The sequence below is a fragment of the Drosophila novamexicana genome, unplaced genomic scaffold (assembly GCF_003285875.2).
Source record: "Drosophila novamexicana strain 15010-1031.04,08,12 unplaced genomic scaffold, DnovRS2.1 tig00000008-arrow-pilon, whole genome shotgun sequence".
NCBI classification, from domain to species: domain Eukaryota; kingdom Metazoa; phylum Arthropoda; class Insecta; order Diptera; family Drosophilidae; genus Drosophila; species Drosophila novamexicana.
This window is the reverse complement of record NW_020824765.1, coordinates 57,303-72,505: the sequence shown is the minus strand read 5'-3', so window position 1 is coordinate 72,505 and position 15,203 is coordinate 57,303. Positions and strand designations below refer to the sequence as shown.

General features: G+C 41.1%; 7 protein-coding genes across 9 annotated transcripts in view; 6 read left to right on the top strand and 1 right to left on the bottom strand.

The window, feature by feature from the left end:
• The window catches only part of LOC115764454 (myb-like protein I), a 62,348-nt gene that overhangs the window by 28,767 nt on the left and 18,378 nt on the right, over window positions 1-15,203 (bottom strand). The gene's annotated exons all lie outside the window — the stretch shown is intronic.
• Window positions 2,116-3,104, top strand: LOC115764447. The gene has a single exon (XM_030707460.1). It carries the CDS (start codon window positions 2,193-2,195, stop codon window positions 2,934-2,936), a length of 744 nt encoding a protein of 247 aa, XP_030563320.1. The 5' UTR covers window positions 2,116-2,192; the 3' UTR covers window positions 2,937-3,104.
• LOC115764438 lies at window positions 6,206-8,049 on the top strand. The gene has a single exon (XM_030707448.1). It carries the CDS (start codon window positions 6,309-6,311, stop codon window positions 7,056-7,058), a length of 750 nt encoding a protein of 249 aa, XP_030563308.1. The 5' UTR covers window positions 6,206-6,308; the 3' UTR covers window positions 7,059-8,049.
• Window positions 9,193-10,232, top strand: LOC115764413. The gene has a single exon (XM_030707414.1). It carries the CDS (start codon window positions 9,328-9,330, stop codon window positions 10,156-10,158), a length of 831 nt encoding a protein of 276 aa, XP_030563274.1. The 5' UTR covers window positions 9,193-9,327; the 3' UTR covers window positions 10,159-10,232.
• On the top strand, window positions 10,809-11,951 carry LOC115764423. The gene has a single exon (XM_030707426.1). The coding sequence runs from the start codon at window positions 10,925-10,927 to the stop codon at window positions 11,753-11,755; it is 831 nt and encodes a 276-aa protein (XP_030563286.1). The 5' UTR covers window positions 10,809-10,924; the 3' UTR covers window positions 11,756-11,951.
• Window positions 12,769-13,892, top strand: LOC115764431. The gene has a single exon (XM_030707436.1). The coding sequence runs from the start codon at window positions 13,088-13,090 to the stop codon at window positions 13,877-13,879; it is 792 nt and encodes a 263-aa protein (XP_030563296.1). The 5' UTR covers window positions 12,769-13,087; the 3' UTR covers window positions 13,880-13,892.
• Window positions 14,020-15,170, top strand: LOC115764405. Its single transcript, XM_030707402.1, has one exon. It carries the CDS (start codon window positions 14,039-14,041, stop codon window positions 14,927-14,929), a length of 891 nt encoding a protein of 296 aa, XP_030563262.1. The 5' UTR covers window positions 14,020-14,038; the 3' UTR covers window positions 14,930-15,170.

Genomic DNA, 15,203 nt, shown 5'->3' with positions numbered 1-15,203 from the left:
AAGCTCTTTAAAATCAAAGTACCAGCTTAAAATAGCTATCTGAATTGATAATAATCGATTTTGAATAGAGTTATATTATACCACATTTGATGCATATCATTTTCCACTGTTTTCATAAATTACCTAGAGAATATGTAATAAAAACACATGATTGACCGAATAAGTAATTAGGCAAGATGTTACATAAAATGTACTGTATAACACAAACTATCATATGCCAATATTTAATATGTCGTCTAATATCAACTTTTCGATATTCGCTATGCCAAGTGTCATCTCTAATTGCTAGTGCTACAATGTAAATCGAAACGGCTTTTGCCGCATGGCAGCTCGACTGGGCTCGACTGGGCTTGGACTGCTGTCGCGGGTTTGCTTAAAAGGGACTAAGTATATATACACACTCACACACACACACAAACATATATAGTTTAAATCATATAGTAGTTGCTCTGCCGCAGTCGACGTCGCTACACTGTAAATATGCCTCGGTGGGCCACTCGGAGTGTGGGCGTCGCATTTCTAGGGCGTTGTTATCGTCAACTCGACTTGCATACATTTTCCATTCTAATTTCTAATTATTTCAATTATGTGAGTGTGTGTGTGTGTGTGTGTGTGTGTGTATGTATGTGTTTAGTGGTTGTAGTTGTGGCTGTCTGACCAGCTGGGTGGGCTGTGTCCTCGACCTGCCGGATTCCCCCATGCCAAGCACCATATAGCCTGTCTGTCTATGCGAATTAATTAAGTGTTTTCGTGCGCGGGCAAAATCCTTTTGCGGTTCAGCTGCCTCGTGGGCTGAGTAAAAGTTATAGGGCTTAGCTAAGGCTAAGGCGTTCTGTCCATGTGTTTACGCTCGTGCATGTGTGTGTGTGTGTGTGTGTGTGTGTGAATGTGGAGCTGAGAGAAAATCAATTATAAATTAAACATTTATTAAAGAAAGCATTGCCTTGCCCAAGCAGCACAAGTTGAGCTCCGGCCCACTATGCCTATGCAAATCAAGCGCCGCATAAATAATGCGACATCATTATTTAGGCAGGTAGGCGAAAGATTTAGCTGCGGATGCGGCCAGAACGTTTTGTCGTCAAGCCAGCGAGGGCAGCCAAACTATCTCAGGTAACCAAGGCAACCAAGCCATCCAACCATCCATCCATCCATCAATTATGTTGAAGTCGAGCTTTGCCTTTTGGCAGCTGCTTAAATGTGATTCCACTCATTTCGATTGTCTCCCTCTTGATTATGCACATGCATTTGGTAGACGCGCTCGTACATCAAACTCGAAGCTCTCAGCCCGTTGCTGGCAGTCGAACTCAAATAAATGCGGCCCGCATGCATATACGATCTACAAATATATGTATCTGCGACCATATGCTGATAGATGCCGAGTATAACTGATTTGTGTGTATATATCTGCATTGGTAATTTGCTATAAAGCGAATGTAATATGGCACGCAGTGCCCCTTGATTTTCTTTCCTTCAGACTTCTACAATAATCGTCTTTTAAGATAAGGTTTAAAATTTTTGGCCACGGAAGCATACATACCCCAAAAATTGATAGCCTACAGCTTGGACCTGCCTAGCCAAAAGATCGCGTCTAACATATTTAATTGTTATTTCTTATTTTATTTTAATTTTTGCATATTTCCCTTTAACCCATAACTCATCTCTAAAAGTACTACCATATTTTTTTTATTTTCATCCCAAGTCTTAAACATTTCATTAAGATCGGACTATAGACAGCGAAGAAAGTTCGAATGTTTGTTACGGCAGCTTATAGCGGAGTACAGGGTATATGCTAGTCAGGCACGCTTGACTAGAGCAATATTGTGTGCATTTGCACATGCGCAGCAGGAAGCCCAAAGATACTTTGCATGCCAGATGAGAGACTTGACTGCTCTTACTCTTGCCTTTCTGTTGTTTTGCATTTACATTGTTAAGTAGCCTGGACCCGGGTGTACCCGCTAGTATAATGTAAAAAACCTTTCCCTATTTACTTTTGAAAAAAAAAAAAAACCATCAAAGCAGACGTTAATATGACTGTCATTGATTTTCTGGGTAGGAATGTGTAGCCTGAAAACGTTCAGTCTGCAATCAACTGCGACAGTTGAAATTTGATTTTAATTTTTCCTTTTCGGCTTTCTGGAAAAATTTTCAAAATTTAAATTTCCCACTTTTTGGTTCCAAATTTTTAAAGCTCAATGTCGATGTGGAAACAAGTATCTGGTAGGTCTCGATGCCTGCTAGGAAAAGCGGGGATTCTAAATTCTGTTGGGCTTCGACGCTTTTCGGAGAAGGGCCACAATCCCACTCCAACATGCATGGAGAGAAGTAAGATTTCGCAACAGAACACTGACGCTTGCGTCGATGACCACCCCAAGGCACGCAAGGCGGAGAATATTGAAGAAACTTTTCCCTTCTACAACCTTATAAAATTCAGCAAGGATTGCTGTGAAATGGATTGCGCGGAGCTAGAGTTTCCTGGCTTTGACAAGTGTCTCTACAAAGAATCAGACAAGAACAAGCGCAAGTACCAGATCACCTGGGTGGAGTGTCCACCTATTGAAATCAAGCCAAAGAAGATCTGTTGCCATGTCAAGGATGCGCGCCCACCTTTTGAGCGTCGCAAGCCCAAGGAAAGACCCAGCACGGCCTGCAAGCCACCTGTCGAAAAGTGTGAGGAATTGGAATGTCCAAAACTTACAATGCCCCACTGTAGGCCTGTGCGTGTTCCAGTCAAGTGCCAACGTATCAGATATCCCTCTGATTGCGTAAAGGTGAAGGCGCCATATCCAGCCTTCTCGGAGTGCTCCCGTCCCAAGCTGCGCAAGAGGCGCAGATCCGAATGCCATTGCTGGGATGAAATACCAATGTGCGAGCTGCTCAGGGTTCTAAACAGGCGTCTCATTACCGGCAATATAAGCATGAATCCCTGCAAGCCCTAACAAACTGATGGTTATCAAGGCTACACATTGACTGGGTGTTTAGCTAGAGTAGCAGACAGTATAATTGGCATTAATAGAATCAATTGATCGTAGACTCTATTTGAAAATCAGAGGCGTTAATAGAACATTATTCATTCGAATTCATAATAAATAAATACTGATTCTAAATATTTGTTGTTTTCCTCCAATTCTCGGCAGAGGCTTCGGTATTACCAACATTTTTAAAGCTTGAAAATGGTTTCCTTTGTAGCCAAAATTGCTAAATAGAATCTATTCTGTTGGCGGTTTATCAATTAATAAAATTCATTTTAAGCAAAAAAATTAATTTGCGGCGGGCAGAGCATATACATTTATACGATCATTCTTTATAGTTTATAGCGGCGTAGTGGATTCTTTTGCACGAGTTCAGGTAGTCCGATTTTGGCTGCCACGTTGCATGGCAGCCATAGCTAGCTATTTTCAAATCAAAGTAGGCATATATTCGATTTTCCACACAGTTCGAAAGACATTTTCGTAGCATTGTCAGATTCAGACATGATTTGGTCACAATAAGAACAAATTTAAAATTTTTTTTCTTTTCGGCATAACTTCCAAATTAAATTTATTTATTTTACTTTGTTTTTGATTCGACACTTACAAAATGTCTGGTATGCTGTCTATTGCGAAAGGCGTTCGTGTCGTAAGCCCCATGGTTCGTTGTATGTCCTCCAGCTCAAGATTGACAGCGCTGTTGCGTTCGAGGACGATAGGTGGACAGGGATTCTTACAGAGGCATACAGAAAATGAAAGATCCTTGTTGGCGGGATTCCCAATTGGAGGCACCATAAGCGAAAAGCAATTGAGTAACTATCCTTTGGAGAAAGAAAATAAACCCCGCACTTTCAACCGTGGGATGTCCGTTAGGAAGCAAAAGGAAGAAAAACCATTGAGTGTCGCCGGGGAGGATTTTGGAAGAAAACCAACGAGCAAAGAGCCAATTCTCGAAGGGGAGATCTATTGTCGAAAACAGAAAGAGGAAAAGCCGCTAAATACGCATGGAGAGATCTTGTGCCGGAAACAAAAGGAAGGAAAACCCCTTCGAATAAATGGAGAGATGTTTGGCAGAAGACAAAAGGAAGAAAAACCCGTCAGTATAGATGGAGAAATCTTCTGCAGAAAGCAAAAAGAAGAAAAACCCTTCAGTATAGATGGAGAAATCTACTGCCGAAAACAAAAAGAAGAAAAACCAATCCTTACCAGTGGAGAAATATTATCCCGCAAGATAAAGGAACAAAAGACCGTTCGTGGAGAAGTCTTCTGCAGAAAACAAAAGGAAGAAAAACCTACCAGTATAAATGGCGAGATCTTCTGCAGAAAGCAAATGGACGAAAAGCCAGAGGCTATAAGACAGATCTTCTGCAGAAAACAAAGGGAAGAAAAACCCATCAGTACGGATGGGCTGATCTTTGGCAGAAAACAAAGGCAAGAAAAGCCCGTTGGTACGAATGGGGATATTGGCAGAAAACAAAAGGAGGAAAAACCCGTCGTTAAAAATACAGAAATCATCTGTAGAAAGCAAAAGGAAGAGAAACCTATGACTACCAATGTTTTTGGCAGAAAACAAAAGGAAGAGAAGCCAGTCAGTCTTAATCCAGAGATTATCTGCCGCAAGCAAAAAGAAGAAAAACCATTTGAAATCATCAAAGACATCCTCTGCAGAAAACAAAAAGAAGAGAAGCCTATGACTGCCAATGTTTTTGGCAGAAAGCAAAAGGAAGAGAAGCCAGTCAGTATGAATCCAGAGATTATCTGCCGCAAGCAAAAGGAAGAAAAACCCGTTGAAATGGTCGGGGAGGTCCTCTGCAGAAAGCAAAGAGAAGAGAAGCCTTTGACTGCGAATGTTTTTGGCAGAAAGCAAAAGGAAGAGAAGCCAGTCAGCCTGAATCTAGAAATTGTCTGCCGCAAGCAAAAGGAAGAAAAACCCTTTGAAATGATCGAAGAGATCCTCTGCAGAAAACAAAAGGAAGAGAAGCCTATGACTGTCAATGTTTTTGGCAGAAAGCAAAAGGAAGAGAAGCCAGTCAATATGAATCCAGAGATTATCTGCCGTAAGCAAAAGGATGAAAAACCCTTTGAAATGGTCGGAGAGGTCCTCTGCAGAAAGCAAAGAGAAGAGAAGCCTATGACTGAGAATGTTTTTGGCAGAAAGCAAAAGGATGAAAGGAAGAAACCCTTTGAGAAAGTGCTTTTGCCTGATAATTTACTTAAAGCAGGTCGCTTGTCTGTCGGATCGGCAACTAGACAATAAGACTTTCCTGACGGCAAATTTCTTATCGTATGCGATGTACAAAATAAAAAAATAAATAAATTGTTAAATTGAAGCCTTATTTGCTTTATTAATTCCTTTATTCAAATTGTAGGTAAGGGACAGAAGCAGATAGATTTGGTGAACCTTTTCGGTGCGCCTGTCTGCTTTAATCTCAAAGACAAAAAGCCTTGAACGTGGGCCGTCGAATGGATTGCGCTGAACGATTTAATCGATTCCGAAATCTTGATAATTGATAAGATGGTAAATCGATTAGGAGTGTAAATGTTTAAGGCCTAATAATCTTGCATTCTCCTCTTGTTCCGAAAATCAAAACTATAGATTTTCAGCATTTGTTTTTGAGCGGATATCGGAGGTTCTATAGATAAATTGGGTAATCTGGGTATTAAGGTTTTATAGGGTGTACATAATTAAGATACCTTATCCGAAGAACCCCACACTTGAATAAAATGTATTTTAAAGTCCATGCAATTTTTTATTAAAATCACACTAGACCCAAAAAAAATATATATATAAATAGCCATATTACTAATATTGTTGGGCTGAGAGCAAAAGATTTTTTGTAAAATTTATTTCGGGCCGGGTTCAGAGTGTCTCTTATGTATGAACTCGCGACAAGAGCATTCGTAATTTCACTTCACTTGAAAGAATCGTCTGACGACGAGCAAAATTCCTGAGGTGGTTATCAGCGACCTAGTTGCTTGTTATTTTTTAATGCACCAATATTGAAACCAATTTTCTAGCTATGATTGCATAGTCTTGTATCTTTAAGTTCAGTACATAAGTTGGTACTTTGTCATGAAATAAATATTAAATAATCGAAAGTATTACAAGGCACTAGATTAATATGGTTAAGTTAAAATAGCTATGTCAAACAGCACAACATCAAAGGAGCCCTTGCTTTTGGTAAGCTAAAGGGGTTTGCTTTGCCCGGGGATTAGTTGTGTTACGAGTGTTCGTTGGATAGATCTTTTGGAATTTCAAAAATTTATTTAGGATTTTCGGTTTTCTAAATTAAAAAAAAATTAAAATTCGTTTAAAATTTTCATTGCGAGAAAATATTCAGAATGCTCCGATTTCCCAAAAGATGTGGCGTAGGCAACATCATCTCGGTGGCTCGGCTGGGATCGCCTAGCCTGACAAGCCGACCAGTACGCCATTATTCGGACAAAGAAGAGTGTAAGCCAGTAACTGCCTCCAAGTGCGGTCTTGTGCTAAACGAATACACCTGTGGCTTAAAGCCCACTGAGATGTACGTTCCCAAGCCGAAGGTTACCCGTCCTCCCCTGGTGTCAATGTGGAAGATAGAGAATTGTGAACCGGACATATGTACTTTGGACCTTCGCTACGACATGAAGTATTATCGCATTTCAGATAAGAAGAAGCGCAAATACCAGGTGACTTGGAACGAATGTCCACGCCTTCTTGTCAAACCAAGAAAAGTTTGTCTCTATGAAAGAATGGTGCGCCCCAAGATAGAGCGTCGCAAGCACGCCAAGGTGGTTGCTGTTCCGCAGGTAGCGAAGTCTTGTATCGCCTTATTAGCAAAAGATACATGCGTGTACGTCAAAGCTCCTTGCTGCAAAGTTGGTCGCAGACCACCCAAGTGTCGTGCTGCCTTCCCCACTCCTGGCCAATGCGAAAAGCGCAAGACGCCCTATCCCAGCTTTTCCGAGTGCCAAAAGGATGCCGCGATACCATTACCGCCGGCAGAATGTAAATGCCTGAGTGCCTTTGCCTTGTGCGATGCATGGGCGGTATTACGTCGACGCGTTGCAAGGGGACAACAGCCAACCCAAAGTTGTGGCGAAGCTTAAGGCTTAGCTTGAGTTGCAAGATGCCCGACGAGCACGAGTTCTAGTATGAAATACTCGCAACGGATTGTGCAAATAATACTTACAATTATTCAATTTATTGCAAGAAACTGAAATTTAAAATAGCTTCATGCTTAATAAACGCAAATGCAAATTTTTATCAGATACCCTTTCGATATTTTATCATGGTTGCCGTCTATTTTCTGTCAGTGCTTAAAATTCTACAGACGTGCTCTTAAAATAGAAATTATTCCCAGAAATTATTAACACAAAATTCAATAATGCTTCGAGAAATGGCTTGGCATTTGCATTTGACATTGCGACACACTGCACGGCCAGTCGCAATTGCTCCTCGATTGTTTAGTAAGGATGCCTCATGTGGCGACAAGGCAGCCAAGTGCGACTCCAAAAACAAGGCCAAGCCTAGCTGTAAACGCACACGCAAGCCCCAGGACTGCAAGAAAACGTCTGCTCCTTACCCTAGCTTTTCAGAGTGTAGAAAAGAGCCAACTCCGCCGAAGTCACCCAGCGAATGCGATTGCCTAAAGCCGGACAAATGATTTAAGCTAATAGTAAAAATAAAACTGCAAATTATTCAAAGTTAAATGAATGTGAACGTCCTAGTTGGTGAAAGAAGGGAGATTTTTTGAAAAATTTTATTGGAGATATTCTCTTGCCAATAGAATATATATTATAGCTTTTCGTTTTCCGCTCTTGGAAAATCAATAAACATTCATCATATGCTGCCATTACTTTCAAATTGAAGACTTTTTCAAATTGAAAACGAAGTAACCCTAGGTATCTTGGGTTTATATCAAATATATGTGTTTTACAAATTATAACCTTTTATTACATGATTGGGTCTGTTACACAATTTTATTTTAAAACTGAAATTTGGGGGAAAAAATAAAAGAATAATATAAATTCTTGTTGTGTCTAAATTCTAAAAGCGAATATGCAAACATTAAAACAATTCTGGCGACTATTAAAAAATGGAGAGTTGAGCCTTCATCTAGCTGCCAACTCGTCTATACTGGATAATAAATGCTGGGACCTTCGCAAGCAAGCCCGCCAATCTGAAGCGCCCCAAAAAAAGCGACATTCCAGCTACGATCAAAATTTTTATCGACCGCGCTCTCGTGAGCGCCACTTATTCAGTCAAAATTGGTTGTCTAGAGAGGATGTGGTTCAAGGTGTGGCGAAAGAAGATAACCACAAGGCAGTCTGCGTTCAAGAGCCGGTTGAATCTGTACATGAGCTTTTGGGCGAGAGCCGCTTCGATTACATCCACTACAGACCGAAAAAACTAAAGGACCGATTTTATGTGCGTACTTGGGCTGATTTTGAAGATATGAAGAGTTTTGAACCGTTACACTCGCTTCAACCCAGCTGTGTGGCAACACAGCCAAAACTGGCCCATGAAACTATGTCATCCGTCAAGTTCAGAAAGCCCGCGGAGTTCAGAAAATCGGATGACCAGGACAAGAACATGGTTAAATATGAGTGTGTTGCCTGCAATCGATACTCTCGGACTCACCCACCCCTTTTCTTCCGACGTGTTACTGTTTAAGATACGATTAAATATGATTATAAATAATTCGAGAAAATATAATGAGGTTGTTATTTAAAAAAAGGGAATTATGCTAGCTGGGCATTGATTGCATTAAAGCTGCATATAAAATCGGTTTAAACGAAGGCTCTAGGCCAGACATTTAGCACATATTGTGAGGCATTATTTCAATGGTTTTTGTATTTATAGTTTCTCTCACAGCCCATTTACCAAAATAGGCCCATAAGAAAGATTTAACTATCCATGACAATCTCAGAACTTTGTATTTTCAAATGTGTTCCTAGAATGAAGCGACGGACAGAATGGCCGACGAATTGGATCGACTCGGATATAAACGGTTGTATGTGTATTTAATGCGGTCGAAAAAGTCTTTTTCTGTTCCATGCATTTGCAACCAAAAATCATTTCTACTACATTATAAAAAGTATGGGGTAATATCAAGCAAAATAAACATCAAAGTATTATCATTGATATTAAGAAAAACTTCATCAGGTTGGCTATGACTTTTACTTAAAATTTATCGGGAGATGGTCATGTGTTCCATACAACATTATTTAGTTTTTAGCTAGATTTTCTGGAGTTATGATCATTCCGGAAAAATAAAAATGAAAATCGTTCAGTAACAAAATATTTTTGGTTAATCACACGTTTGGGTATAAAATTTCTTCGAAAATTGTATTCTCTAACAAATCTAAATTGACGATGCGGTCTTTGAGAAAGAACTTTTCTCAGTTGCCGATGGCGGTAATACAGAGGTGTCCACATTCGCAGAGCCCAGGGCTTCTTTCGGCCATTGGCTCTTCGAACGTACTAAGCTCCAATCGTTGCTTGGACACATTGTATGGTGCAGAGTCATGTGAAGATTGCGCAGAGTCATACAGAATATCTCCAGCCCGAACTGACCTTAAGAAGATGGAAAAGCCAGATCCCTTTAAAAACAAGGATCCATGCTGGCAATCACTTCGTCGTACGGAGTACAAGTGCCGCACTGATCCCGAGTTTTTGCTGGATGCATTCATTGATGCAAAGAAGAAATGTCTCCAGGACCCCTGTGCATGGGATGTACCCCGTGCTGATTTAACCTACTACAGGCCGTCCGACAAATTAAAGCGCAAGTATCCACGCACTTGGATTAAGTGTGTGGTGAAGCGGCGCAAAGTTAAGATGCAGTGTGCCTGGAAGCCCGTTCCACACGAGCGTCGCAAGTTCCAACGTATACACAAGACATCGACCTGTGAAGCGGACGCCTGCGCTTTAGGTGCCCCTCATTTAAAGCTACAGATCTGCAGACCTCCAGAAAAAACGACGTGTCCACGTTTAACAATGCCATTTTGTAAGACAAGCGTTGTTCCACCCAAATGCAAAACTAGCGGCAGAAAGCCATCAAAGTGCCGCAAGCGTTTAACCAAGTACCCTGCATTCTCAGAGTGCCTTATAGATCCGTTACCGACAGCACCACCCGTCGAATGCAAATGCCTCAAGACCCCGTCAATGTGCAGTATTTGGGAATACTTCCGTAACAAGAAATCCTAGATGAATTCAGTTAAATGACGGATAAAATTACTTTAAAATATTAATGTCAATAATAAAATATGCTGAGCCACATACCTTTTAAAAGGTCTTATAACTAGGAATATCTACGCCAAAAATTAAACTTAGAGCAATTTGAGAATATCAAATTCGACATGTTTTAGAAGTTATTTATGGGTTTCTCATTTAGATCCGGTCCGATCCGACCGGTTGTGAGATATGTTATATTAGCAATGTTATATTAGCAACAGAAAGTCGGACCTTTGGAAGGTTACAGGATTGCTGTGAATCCGGGACAAGCGGTCGCCAAGGCAGTTGATACAGGTCAGAAATATATATACTTAATGGGGACGATGTCATAGCCGATTAAAAGTTGGTAAACATATGTATGAGAGGGTTACATCAGTTGCTCAGCTACGAAACCGAACGGGGAAGGCGCACGGCGACGAGCCGCGTCGATTACTTTTTTTTATACCACCCTCTTCTTGCGTCTTGGCATATATACCATTCAGGAACACATATATCATCAAATTTCACGTGACTTTTTGGGAATGAAACCTCAACACAACTTCTCCACATGTATGAGATTGTGCCTGACTCAAACAAGATTTATTCTATTCTGATGTTTATTTGTTCTTTTCAAAAATTTTCAGTTTTAATTTAGATTTACTGAAGGCAGTATCATTCCGTAAGAAATATGAAAATCGTTCAGCAATAAAAAATATTTTTTTTAATAGTTCAACGCGTTTGGGTACAAAATTTCTTTGAAATGCAGTTCCTGAGAAAGGGCTTTTCTCAGCTGCAGCTGGTGATGGTACAGAGGAGTCCACCTTCGCAGAAACCAGAACTTGTTTCTACCATTGGCTCTTCGAACCTCCTAATCTCCAAGCGTGGCTTGGATACTTTGTATAAATCAGAGTCTTGTGAAGATTGCGCAGGGTCGTACAAAATATCTCCGGTCCGAGAAGACATCAAGAAAATGGAAGAGCCTGATCGCTTAATAAACAAGGATCCATGCTGGCAAGCACTTCGTCGTACGGAGTACAAGTGCCGTACTGATCCAGAGTTTTTGCTGGATACTTTCATTGATGCAAGCAAGAAGTGTCTAGGAAACCCCTGTGCATGGGATGCTCCTCGTCTTGATTTGACCCACTATAAGCCGTCCGACAAGCTGAAGCGCAAGTATCCACGCACTTGGAATAATTGTGTGGTAAAACAGCGCAAGGCTAAGTTGCAGTGCGTCTCCGAGCCCGTTACACACGAGCGGCGCAAGTTTGAGCGCACACAAAAGATTTCGGCCTGTGAAAAGCCACCCTGTGCCCTAGGATCCCCACATTTAAAACTACAGGTCTGCAAACGGCCAGAAAAAAAGTTATGTCCACGTTTAACAATGCCGTTTTGTAAGTCGGGTGCTGTTCCACCTACGTGCAAGAAGGGCGCCAGAGGGCCAAAAAAGTGCCACAAGCGTTTAACGAAGTATCCTGCTTTTTCAGAGTGTCTCATAGATCCATTGCCGATCACTCCACCTATCGAATGCAACTGCTATAAGACTCCACCAATGTGCAAAGTTTGGGAATACTTCCGCAACAAGAAATCCTAGACAAATCGGACCATAAGATAACGTATCCAGTTAAATGACTCATAAATATTTCATATCAAAGTGCCATAAATAATATGTTGCTCAGCAACACAAATCCGATAGACAGTAATCAAATTGACTAAAAGAACTGTCGACAAAAATAGCGCAAGGAATGCAGAAGGAGCTTGTAAATCCCGTTTTCGATATCCGAGAGAAGTCAAAATTGGTATATAGGTTCTTAAACAAAATTCTGCAATTTTCACCACTAATTGAAAATCCTCTTTGAAGGTGGATAATAAAAATTAATTTTCGAGAATGCATTTTTTTTATGGGGAGCTGACGTAAGAAGGAGCACGACACGGCTTAAGGTGCGCACCCTATGTTGAGTGCCTATAAGTATGTAATCTACGATTTTGTTTAGTATGCATGTTTTTCAAATGTGTTACTGGGTACATCAAGGTAAATAATAGATCTTACGATATACGGACAAGGAATATTTGTCAAACGTAGTAGGATGTTCGTTATTTATGGCAGACTAATTATATTTAATATAATATCAGAATTTATCAAATATAAGAAAAGGATAATAATTCGTATAGTTTATTTGACAGCTATTCCGTAAGTTAATAGTTCACATATCTCATGTCATCTAGTGTCCTGACTGACTGAACCGCAACCAAGGCATAGCACAAGGCGGATGAGCTGAAGTGTCCTCTTATAATTGGGTCAGTTTTTACAAAAAACTAAAATAAGTCAGCCATACAATTGAGCTTAGAAATCGTTATGTAAGTAGACTGATTGGTTTAGGTGTCCAATCAAGAAGTCGCCGGTTCAACTTATTGAATTTGATACTCACAAAGAAATACAAGAAAAGATTAAAAAACAACAATTAAGTGGAAAGTAATGCAAAGCTAATACTAATAATTATGTTTCCCTTGACAATATATTTTATTTTCGTCTTTGGTCAGTCAATATAGTATAGCAGTTGACTAAGCGTCCGCAGTAGAGAAGGGCTCAAGCCCCTGAACAGACGGAACATAGAAACACTTTTTTAAATTTAAAATAAAAAACAATGTGTTTTGAGTAAATCAAAAGAGCTAATTCCTTTGCCCGATTAGCGCGAGCTGACTTATATGAACAGTAACGTGGGCGGTAAGGAGCTTCCTTTTAACCACAACAAGGACTACGGGGCCGTTGGATGTAAATTTTCAACATTAATTTGTTGAGGCTAGCGAATCCGAGCAACTTCTATTGTAATATAATTCAAATTCTTTGTATTTCATAGCTTACTCTATATTCAGTCTTTGATTTCCTTTTCGGCAAACCTGAAAATTATTTTCAAATTTCAAAATAATGCCTTCTAAGCCGCTATTAACATCAAAGCTGTTGCAGCGTCCAGGAGTATTGACTAAAACTCTGGTATTCCATCCACAACGAGCCTACAACTGGGGCAACTACGACGCCAGTTCTAAAAAGTGCTGTAAAATGCACGACGCTGAAACGTATAAATGCTTAGATGGTAAATTTAAATGCAAGCCCATTAAAATTCCGAATAAATGTTACAAGCGAGTCGATGAGGAGTATGTGTCGTTTGGTGAATACCCCATGCAATTGTTTCACATCTTAAGACCCGCAGAGGTTGATTGTGGCCTAATCAAGCATGATATGTGCTACTATAAACCATCAAACAAGAATCGTCGTTATCAGCGCACATGGCCCGAGTGTCCACTTATTTGGCTGCACCCAAAAAAGACCTGTTGCCCTGATCCGGAGTATTATCCGCCTATTTGTCGACGCCAGAGGCCACCACCACGGCCACCAATGACTACGATCGAAAAGTATTTGTACATACTTGACAAGGAGTGCAAGTCGAAGTGTCACAGGGATGTGACGCTGAAAAGGAAATGCAAAATAATCAAAGGACCCAAAAAGTGCGAGAAGGTAGAGGCCCCATTTCCAAGCTTTTCCGAGTGTAAAAAAGACTCCATAGAGGGTTACTGTAACACAGAGTGCGGCTGCAAATTGGCACCCTCTCTCTGCGACTTATGGAGTGTGCATCATCGCAACACAAGTTTGATTAAGAAGTGCACTGAAGCTATAGTTGGTTACTGTCCATTTAAGAATCGTGGACGCCCTATAGGCTAGAGACCAACAAGAAGGCTTGCGATAATTCTGGGCGAAACGCTTGCTGAGTGGGTTAACAGGTTATGCTGATTTCCACAGATCTAGTCATTCGATTCTTTTGATACAATATTCGGCATTTGCTATCAAAAATAACTCCAAATTCTAAATTTATATTCGGAAATGGTACTAAAATCTAAATTGGCTCGTTTATTGTCACCAGCCAGGTGCCTCTGGAGCGTGCGTGGTGGTTTATCTAGCTCTCGCAATTTAGCTAAATTTTCACCCACATTTCCTGATCCACCCTGCCAGCCCCCCGATCTGCTTTGCCACTACGTGAAAGATAAATGCACGCCGTCCCGTGATATTCTGGAACTTGAGCTCCCCTTTGACAAGCACATGCTTGATCTAGAGAGGCTGAAGCGAGAAAAATTGTTGGAACCGCCGTGCTGCGTTTTACGCACGGCCCATCAGCATCCCTGTGTGGGGGTCTATCCAATACGGAAGAAGATGAAGAAGGAAGAGTGTCCGCCGTTCCGTTCTATGTGGGAGATACAGTGTCAGACACATGAGCAACGCTACTGTAAAGGAATGTTACCGCGCTTTGATGAAATCTATTACAAGCCGTCGGTTAAGTGTAGATGCTATCAGCGCACGTGGGTTGAATGTCCGCCAGTGAAGGAACGTTTAAAGAAGGTCTGTTGCCTGGATGGCATTAGTCCGCCGGAGGTGCATAAGCGCAACAAGGAGCGCTGTCCCCAAACGACCTGTATGTTTGACTACTCACGCATGCGACACATTTGCAAGAATCGAGGGGCTGAATCTGTGTATCGCTGCCCCAAGATACATTGGCCGTGCTGTAAGCCAGCGCGCTGTAATAACAGCTGCCGTGTTCATAAGAGGCTCAGCAAGTGTAGAAGGCTACGAACTCCGTATCCTTGTTTCTCGGAACAACGCCCGAGGTACCAACCACTGCGAGCTCGACAGTGCCACGAAGAGCCCATTAGCAGGTGCGAAATCTGGCGAATGTTGCACAAACGAGAACTTAGTGGATTGAAAAATTTTTACTGCTAGTCCAGCCACGATCTCGAGCAGTCAATGAAGATATACCCCATGGTCTTTCATCATTGATTGTTCTAGAACGTAATTTGCAAAAGCCTCACACACTTTGAACGGAAAGCGTTTTACGGACACACAAAGGCGTAGGCTTAACCCAAGACAAAATTTTACAGAAGATCCACATACGAGCCTTGGATCATTCAATTTGACAAATGTGATATAGGCCAGCAGCGGTACCTTAACAACACTGTGGACCCATCCTCCTAGCAAGGATAAGCTACAGTGTTTC

Coding starts and splice junctions, on each gene's coding strand:
- LOC115764438 (XM_030707448.1), top strand. CDS start 6,309: ATGCTCCGATTTCCCAAAAGATGTGGCGTAGGCAACATCATCTCGGTG.
- LOC115764423 (XM_030707426.1), top strand. CDS start 10,925: ATGCAGTTCCTGAGAAAGGGCTTTTCTCAGCTGCAGCTGGTGATGGTA.
- LOC115764405 (XM_030707402.1), top strand. CDS start 14,039: ATGGTACTAAAATCTAAATTGGCTCGTTTATTGTCACCAGCCAGGTGC.
- LOC115764413 (XM_030707414.1), top strand. CDS start 9,328: ATGCGGTCTTTGAGAAAGAACTTTTCTCAGTTGCCGATGGCGGTAATA.
- LOC115764447 (XM_030707460.1), top strand. CDS start 2,193: ATGTCGATGTGGAAACAAGTATCTGGTAGGTCTCGATGCCTGCTAGGA.
- LOC115764431 (XM_030707436.1), top strand. CDS start 13,088: ATGCCTTCTAAGCCGCTATTAACATCAAAGCTGTTGCAGCGTCCAGGA.